General features: G+C 49.1%; 3 protein-coding genes across 3 annotated transcripts; all 3 read right to left on the bottom strand.

The window, feature by feature from the left end:
• Positions 1-495: 495 nt before the first annotated feature.
• On the bottom strand, positions 496-3,117 carry LTR64_007882 (uncharacterized protein; the record flags this gene model as incomplete). The annotated part of the gene is made up of 1 exon (XM_064902198.1): positions 496-3,117. One exon carries the CDS (start codon positions 3,115-3,117, stop codon positions 496-498), a length of 2,622 nt encoding a protein of 873 aa, XP_064751172.1.
• A 587-nt stretch (positions 3,118-3,704) lies between these two features.
• Positions 3,705-4,758, bottom strand: AQY1_2 (Aquaporin-1; the record flags this gene model as incomplete). The annotated part of the gene is made up of 2 exons (XM_064902197.1): positions 3,705-4,623; positions 4,733-4,758. The coding sequence occupies 2 exons, from the start codon at positions 4,756-4,758 to the stop codon at positions 3,705-3,707; spliced, it is 945 nt and encodes a 314-aa protein (XP_064751171.1).
• A 1,139-nt stretch (positions 4,759-5,897) lies between these two features.
• PRP21 (SF3a splicing factor complex subunit) lies at positions 5,898-7,457 on the bottom strand (the record flags this gene model as incomplete). The annotated part of the gene is made up of 1 exon (XM_064902196.1): positions 5,898-7,457. The coding sequence occupies one exon, from the start codon at positions 7,455-7,457 to the stop codon at positions 5,898-5,900; it is 1,560 nt and encodes a 519-aa protein (XP_064751170.1).
• Between the last annotated feature and the right edge of the window lie 1,661 nt (positions 7,458-9,118).

The raw sequence follows: 9,118 nt of genomic DNA, 5'->3' as shown, positions 1-9,118 counted from the left end.
TCGTGGATAGGTATGCCACTCGCGATGAACTCGATGGCGATCCTGCTACTGACCTGCTCATGAATGCACCTTTCTTCAAGGTCACTCTCGAATAGTAAAACGGATGGATTCAGTCCAAGGTGTGATCTTTCACGTACACTCGAGGACGTATTCGAACGACGCGCTGAAAGAGCGTAGCATGACCACCTTATGAATGTCTCTCTTTGCCAGTGTGGCCTGTCACAGCTGGTGATTTAGGTGAAGCTCCTTTCAACGTTCTCTAGAGTATGAGCATTTGTCGAGGTTCAATGATTGAGCTGAAGATCAGAAGAATAGTTTGTGGGTATCTAGATATGGAAAATGATTTCTGTCTCAGGGTTGTTTGAGGAAAGTGAGTTGAATGAGTATCAGGACGATGCCAAGGTCGTTCACGACTTCTTACAGAGAATACCACCATGCATATTGGATAGTGGTCTGTGACACAACAATAACGAAGACATAACATGCCATACTGCGCTACCTGTTTCGGTCTTCTGAATTTGCCCTCCATAACGTGTCGCCACTCAAGTTTGACAGACTTGCGTTGATAATGCCCCGCCACCTACTTGCAACAGGGCGTGAGGTGCCTGCTTCCGACTCTTGATGTGAAGTGTCATTGCCTCTTTCAATGTCTTCATCCATCAAGTTTTGTGTGTCTTGACGTTCAGGTATTGGTATCGCTGCTACAGCTGGGTCTTCAGGTACGGTAGTCGCCACTCTTTCCTGTACATCATCTGCCGTCTGCTCGCCTGGTTCACGATTGTCCTCGGATTCTTCACCGGAGGCATTATTCTTCTGCATGGATCGTACGACATCACCCTTGCAGATAGGACATGTTCGTCGACGATTAACCAACCACGGGGTAATGCATTCAGCATGGAATTCGTGACCACATGGTAAAGACATCACTTTGGACTCCCCGTCAACATATTCTTCGAGACAGACAACACATTCGACTTGACGGCCACGGTAACGTTTCTGTTTCCTCACCTTCTCGGTTGGTGGCGGGCTGTGTGATTGTGAGGTATTAGCACTGGATCCCACGACACCAGTAGTGGTCTGGGAACGCTGTCGAGATCGAATAGACTCGGGTCGCAGTTGTGGTGAACCAGCTGGAGACCTCTCAGGTGTCGCAAGAGACGACGTTGTCGTTGACGATGCAGGAGAAAAGGTGTGGTAAGTCCTGACAGGCAGTTGCTCAACAACAGATTTCGGCGCCCTCCATCTGCGTCGTCGAATGCGAGAACGCAGAAGCAGTAAGCCATAGACAAAGGTCAATGTAACCAAAGGACTTATGACCAGGACGAGCAGGGTGTCGAAGAAAGGACTTGTCGAAACACTAGTTGGAGTGAGTGTGATCCAAAGACCTTCTTGTTCCTCATCATTGGGTTTCTGGTGGGACTGCTTCTTCGAAATGGCTGCTGGACGTGCAGAAGCAGGCTTTGCAGACTTGGTGAAACACGATCTTATCTTGGCCCAGAATCCAGGTGATGATTTCTGTTCACTCTTGTCTTTCTTCGACTGTTCATCGTGCGTTGCTTTTTGACCCTTGTCAGGTTTCTGATATTCACCACTTCCGGGAATGATGCTTCCACCTTTGAAATTTGTCTCCTTCGCTGCTGCAGTCATAGTATTGGTTGAGTCATCCTTGGTCTTCTCATTCTTGCCTCTTGAGTCCGTGGAAGATGGAGTTGATTTCGGAGCAATCAATTCTGTATCCCGCCAGTCTTGAACACCAATCACGAAGTCGTCACCTGGCCTGCTTGTGGTTGTGAATTGCTTGACTAGCTTGGTAGTGGTCGAGGTCATCTTCGAGATGGTCGATGGCTTTGTACCGGTGCTGGTAGTATGATCGGCATCTTCGTCCCAATCCTTGACTTGCACCCACTCAATGTTGCCACTGCCCGGTGGTCGGCGGCTATCTTCGCCGTGGGAGTTGGAGTCATCTAAGCCGACGACCTGCAGGACATTCTGCATCCAGCCTTGATCTTTTTGAGTCGCAGCTGTGCCTGAATCAGGTTTAGATGTAGGCTCGACCTTTGCCGTAGTGGAGGTAGTGAAGACAGGTCCACTGTTCTTGTTCTTTGCATTGGCTTTGGCCTTGCCATTATCCGATTTGCTATCTTTGCCTGAGGTCGCACTGATTTTGTTGGCCTCGGAACTTGTTCCCATATCCAGCTCGGAGGGGACGAGGGAGGATAACAGGTGAGCTGAAGTATAGGAGGTAAAGATAGCGGGTATAGTGATGTTGGAGGTATCGCCCTTTGCATACATGATAGTCAATTGTCCATTGCGCTCATTGTCGCCAACGATGAGAGCGACTCCGCCTCTTCTTTGTGTCCACTTGACCTTCTCGAGAAAGCCGCAGCCACCACGGCTCAGCATAACAATCTTGCCAGCAATGTCTGCGCTTTCCTGTAACGACTCTATATCGGCATGAATTGGATTCTGCTGTTTGTCCTGCAGATTGACATTAGCAGGCTGTCCATGCTTGACGACAGGAGCAGGGTTTGAGTCTTGTAGTGGTCGATGCAGATGATCATCAGTTCCATCTTCAAAATCTGCCAGAGGTGAACCGTCACCAGTCACACCTTCTGCCTTGTTCAGGTCGGATAGGATTTGACTATCTGGCACATCGACTGCTGCAGAGTCGTCTGCCGTTTTCTTAAATGATCTCTCGTTCAAGGCGGGGTTATCTGGTGTATTCTTCTGATCGTCGCCCCATCCTGGCACATCTGAACAACCGAGTTCGAAGCCACTGATCTTGAGATCATCTTCAGATAGCAAGGCATCGTCACCAAATCCTCTTCCAACCCATAGTCGACCAGTCAGACCCTTTGAAGGTAGTGCCGGACCAAAAGCAGCGGGTCGGGCTAAGAAAAAGGTAGAGTTTTCGGTCGTCAGGCTGATGATTGCTGATGGAGGGAACAACGCAGAAGGAGTTGAGAAGGAGAAGAGAGCCCGGAATCTACTGCGCTGGGGTCGTTGAAATACATCAGCGTTATCATTGTTGCCGCTCCCGAGTAATGAAATACATGTTAGGAAGACAGGGATGGCGATGAAACATGCGACAAGCAAGACAAATCGGTGAGGTCGCATTGTGGGCGATTATTGAATTGAATGCCACATCGGCGTCGAGAGGAAGAATGAAGGTGTGCCCATCGGGAAGAGGCAACGAGGCAGGTGCGCGGCGACAAGGTGGTGGACAGGCAGGCACGAGTTGCAGTTTCGATTTGCAGGTGATGATGCTTGGATCGTTCGTTGATGTCCTGTGCCCAATTGCTACCAAAATGTCCCGCTGACGCTTGTGAGAAATAGGCAAGGTTGTAGAGGGTCTGGCCAGCAAAGTGCTGCTTAAAGAAGCCACAAGCGGCCGGAAAGGTTGTCTTCTATACACACGTGATTTACCACTCTTCCTGACCACACAATCGTTCCGATCACGAAACTTAGATATCACATGTGACGCGTCAAGGGGGATATGAATATGGTTCCAATTTCATTCGACTGCAGACAACCGTGGAACTCTGTCAACCAGGATGTACTCATACAAGCTTAGATTGTGAACACTACATAAGAACAATCCAGTCAACAGTTCTGCCTCTATTACCTAAAAACCCTATCCCGGATGTGTGTATGCCTTGAAACTCCACGCTAACTTTTGGGTAAACAAACACAGATCAAGTCTCTCAGAGGCGAGGAGGCTCACTCTTGTCACTATATCTTCCCGAGTTGGCATTACCGAGTGTCTGGGACGAACGTCTGCCTTCCTTGCTGGCTCTCGTCCTTTCAGGTGAGACACTTGATCTCGTCTCCTCCTGGTTCAGTTGCGCCAGTACTCTTGCTTCAGATCTGTCGACAACTGCATTTGGTGATACCACAGGCCGTGAAAGATCCTCATCGGGATTGAATGCATTGTGCTCCAGATCGTCAAAGTCTTGGCCAGGGTTGGTGGTCTGAAACTCGAGTCCCTTGATGAACCAGTAGAAGCCTGAAGCCATAAGAGCACCTAGAGCTGGACCAACCCAGTAAATCCAATGCTCGCCTGGGAAGAACACGTTTGCAACACATGGTCCAAAGCTGCGAGCTGGATTGAGGGAGCCACCAGTATAGTAGACGCCTCCCAACTCGGCAATAAATAGTGAAAGACCAATACCAACTGGTGCCAAGAACGTGCCCTTGTGCTTCTCTACTGCCAGCATCAAGATAGTGAAGATAAGCTGAGCAGTCAAAAACATCTCAATGAACAATCCTTGAGCCACGTTCGTATTTCCAGCTAGTGCAGTTGTAACAGCCAATGGTCCCGGAAAGAGTGCCTTGACAACGCCAGCGCTTGCCATGGCACCCAACATCTGGGCAATGAAGACGAAACCACCTCGTGCGAATGGGACTGCTCCTACCAGGCATAATGCTAGTGTCACGGCAGGATTGAACAGCCCACCACTGACTCGATAGAAGATCCATGCATTAACCGCAAGTGAGAATCCAAACGAAAGACTGATGTAGAGAAGAGCTATCGGGTTCGGTCCCTGTGGGATAGTCGAGCTTTGGTTTCCTGTTGTAGTTTGTGGTGTATTGGCTACCTGTGTGCCAGCAAAAGCGAAGAATCTAGTATGTATTAGCATCAAAAATGGTGGCTGTCGACAAGGCTGATTCTCACAGAAACATACTAATACGCGTTAGCAAATCTTCGTTTCAGACGAGAGTAATCACTTACAATGTACCAACAAATTCACCACACATAGCAATGAAGTGGTTACGAGGTCCAGAAGGAATTTTTCCCACAAACCAAAAAGACCTCGGCGTCACTTTCTCAGTAGCTGTTGTTGATGTCGTGCTACTGCCATCACGCTTCCTGTGGCCAAAAAGGCCTGGTAGGAAACTGGTCTTGTTCTCGAGCCTATCCATCGCGTCGTTGCTGAGTGATAACGATCACGTTAGCGAAGATGAGCTGTCAGGCTCAGCCGATGACAACTGTTCGACCACTATTGAAAAGTGACCAACACGACAAGGCTGAGACAGCAATAGCCCCAAGCAAAGACAAATCAGAAAGCAACAGACCAGGATATGTCCTTGGTAGAGGTCGAACTCAAGGAAGTGATACGAAATATCAAACAACTTCAACACAAAGGAATGAAAATTGTAGAAGAGGAGTCGCAAACCCGCGGCAAATCATTAGCAATTCATCAACACCTTGCCTCACCTCACGACTTCTGACGATCATAGACGCCACGACTCTCCTCAAAAGCGTTGGTGGTAAATCGACTCGGGACCTTTCGCCCTCTCTTTCTCCACACTAACACCACAAGTAGAAGCAGACGCGAGGCTCGGCCAATAAACTCACTCCGTATCGTCATAGTCTCGAATGTAATGGCTGGCCGGCTTACTCACTATCGAGAAGCAACAGCCGCATCGAGAGCAAAACGAACAACCCTTGCTCGAGTTAGCGAAAGAGGCGGGCGTTGCTTGATCGTCTCCAATTTGCTCGGTGTGGTCAAAGCGTGCAAGAAAGAGGAAAAAGCCATCCCGGTCGGGGCGTCGATTGTGGGAGAAATGGATGGTGAGCCATGCCTGTTCGGGAATATCTAATGGGGCTAATTGATGCTTGATGACGATTGTACTCGAAGACGGGCCAGAATGTGTCGAGGATAATATGCTCGTGCCACAATCGACTCCTTGAAAAGTTTCAGGCTCGGTTGCATAATTGCCCACGGCATTTTGAGGAGCACGAGCATTGATCACTTCCGGAGGGAAATGGTTGAAAGGAGATTTTGGCAATGGCACGGAAGAAACGCGTATTTTAAGCTCGGGAATTAAAGTGTCAAAGTCAAAGTAAATGCCTAGTCCGAAATGGGTCGAAGCAAGGACATGTGAAATTATCTCTACGTGCCATATCTTGATCGTATGTGACTGAGCTGTTCTTCGACACTCAACCCCTTGCCTTGTTCTCTGCCTGCTCCCGCACCGACTGATGGTCCAGGATAGACTATAGCGTCGCCCGATGTTCCTTTCATTCTCTTCCTGCGCTCTTCCTCGTCATCGAGAACTCTAGCCGCTGCAGCTGCAACGGGGTCAGAAGTACCACCATCGACTTGTGCACGTAAGCGCTTGAGGTTCGAAGCGACATCGATACCCGCAATTCCTGTCGACGAAAATCGTTCTGCGTTCTTTCTCTGCTGCTCCTGCCATCTTGGATCGAGAAGTTCGATACGCAAATGTTCGTCGAGCTCAGAATTTGGTATACGTTGGTGACAATTGGGACATATCGAAGATTGTGCGGATTGTTGCGTTCTCTGTTGTGCACGCGGAACATAATCCTGTCGTATACGCATTGGAGCAGTCTGTTGCTGTACGGGTTGTGATGGAGCTGGACTAGGTATTGGTTGCGGCTGCGGCGGAGGCGTGAATGGCACATAATTTTGCTGCGCTTCAAAAGGCTGAGGTACGCCTGGACTAGGTACAGGAACATAAGGATTGCCATATGGTTGCTGGTAATTGTATGACGAATCGTAACTGTCCTGGTATGCGGTGTAATTGGTCATATCATCATCTGGCATAGCCTCTTCGATGCGCATGTCTGGTCTCGAAAGACTCATCATGGCCTTTTGTTCCAAACTTGCACTTTGTAGGTCATTCAAGGTCGTAGGAGGAGGTAGCTCGGCTTGCTCGTCAGCTTCGGTGAACAGGACTGTCTCAACGACAACAAAATCGTGCCAGTCGACTTGAGCATAAGCAATTCGTTCTGTTTCTTCGGCCTCTTCTTTCTGCTGTTTCTGCTTTGCTTGGTGCTTTACGTATTCTGATCTCTTCTTAGCCTTTTCCAACGTCCTGAACTTGTCCTGTATATTTGCTTGGATGTCTTGTATCCTTGCTTGTTCCGCCTTTTGTCCTTCAGGTCCTGTTTGTAGTAGTAAGGAGTACTGATCAACCATGCGCTGGAAGAAGTTGTACAATGAATGCTGCGGCCGGAGAAAGTCAAATTGAAAGTTCCTAGCCTCTTTCTGCGACAGATTGGTCATCCAGCTCTTCCCTTTTCTTGCGACATGTAGTGCTGTCAGCTTCAAGACTTCCAGATCCAGCGCACTGATGTTTGGCATTCTTGCACTGAATAAATACTCTGGCGGTGGTTCAGGTCCTTTTGGCTTCGCAGGCGCCGCGGCTGCATTCCCAATGTTCCCAGACAGATCTGCATTGCGACCAGCCCTTACTTCTGATAACCTCCACTGGTAGAAAGGCGCGTATGCATCGTTGGGAGTGAGGAAAGAAAATTTCGAGTTGTTTTGTTCCTTATCACGAATTCGATCCTCAAAGACAATTCCATTTCTGGCCACATAGCCAGCAGTCTTCTCTACGATGGCTCGGATGTCCTTTGGAGGTAGTACTATGCCGTCAGGTACTTTCCCTGTGGTATCGATCGCTGAAGTTGTTCCATTTTGTGCCATGAGCGCGTCGCTGACAGACCCTAAAAGCGTGGTACAGAGAGCCTGAGAATTCCGATAGTAGAGAAACGATTTGTACCGGAATGACCTCAGGATTCTCTTCTCAAGCGTGGTGCCTGGCAGAAGCTAGTCGTCGCCTGTATAGAATATTGTTGCAGGCAGAGCCTCGTTGAGCGGAGCCTTGTCGCATGTCTGGAGCTTTGGGAAAGTACGCCGAGCAAGAAATCTTGTCAAGCTTCTAGCGCGAAGTGCAGCGACTCTTCGATTCTTGCAACTTGCTCGACTTTCGACTTTCGACTTTCGACCTTGACTTTCGACCTCCGCCAAGTCAATCATTGACTCAGCATCGGCATACGAGCTTGCACACCCAGGTGACGCGACAGGTGACAGCGAACCACTCAATCTGCCTGCCATGCACCAAAGACATCGTTCAAAATTGCTCGTAGAAAGAAGTCAATGGCGGAACAATCTCACGTCCTGATCATCTCGAGATTTATTGCGCAGACACGCTATCACGTCAGCGAAAGCAGTCGTATGCCGACTATATACGTTGGAATGTGATATTGAAACTGAACGCTCCAACGTGATTTGGTCAACAAGACCTGGGCCACTCAATTCTCGTTACATATACCAAACATCTACCCGTCAGTCCGGTCAGCTTGCGAACATGGTCCCCGTCTCTGGTATGTCTGGTTTCAGGATTTCGTCTCTTATTCAGCTGCATAGGATGCTTTCAAATCCACGAATGATTTCACTGCAACGTCTATCTTCAGCACGTGGCCATGATGCGTGCGCCATTGCCGTTCGAGATGATCAATCATAAGTTTTTCCGTAGTCGCAAGTTCGTATTCGTCTTTCAGACTTCCTGCCTGCCAAAAATTAACTATAGATCATATCTGGTCGAACACTATGCTCAATGTGTGCGACTTCGATGTTAATATTTACTATAATGGATCGCGAAACTCTTGTCCAATCTAGGATGACGGGTTGCGCTTCAACTCCTACATCGAGCGTACAAAGTACAACGAGCTCAGAGACAACCACGATGTTGTCGTGTGCTGCAAGCTCAGAAGCCGGTACCACTACGGCAATCACGACGAGCTTCGACACAACTACAACGACTACCACACCGAGCACAACAACCATGTCTACAGTGGCACAACCTTTATCCGCATGCAACGCTCTCGCATCCAGCTCGGACACAGCAGCCGACGGCGTGCGACCGCGGACCAGAAAGGTCAGTGCCTATGTCGCGTCTTTCAATGCCGGGACAGGCTTGGGTTGTAGCACATTCAACTTGGACCCGGTTAGTGGCTGCATTCGTTTTGGTACTTCCTCTAGACTGGGGGCTTGCACCACGTCAAACACTACTCCCACGAATTCAGCGACTGTGGGTGCTTGCGATTAGAACAGTCATTCAGAAAGGAATCTAGCGGCTACTCGGTCACCCTTGACGTGCGTTGTTGTTGGCGAAGAGTTGACCCGTGGTGCAGATGTACGATGTACGATATGCAATACATTCAGTCTGTCCTTGGGAACGACGAGACAGACTCTGATCCTGGGGACGGCAGTGGGTAGTGGTCGCGTGCCAGTGACCCTTCTTGTAGCTGTGGTCTAAGTTATAAGTTCATTCTAGCACTACCAGTACAGTACCTGAAAGGGAT

Source organism: Lithohypha guttulata (genome assembly GCF_036872675.1).
Source record: "Lithohypha guttulata strain CCFEE 5908 chromosome Unknown scaffold_7, whole genome shotgun sequence".
Classification (NCBI taxonomy): Eukaryota; Fungi; Ascomycota; class Eurotiomycetes; order Chaetothyriales; family Trichomeriaceae; genus Lithohypha; species Lithohypha guttulata.
The sequence above is the reverse complement of the archived record's forward strand: the minus strand, read 5'-3'. Positions and strand labels throughout refer to the sequence as shown.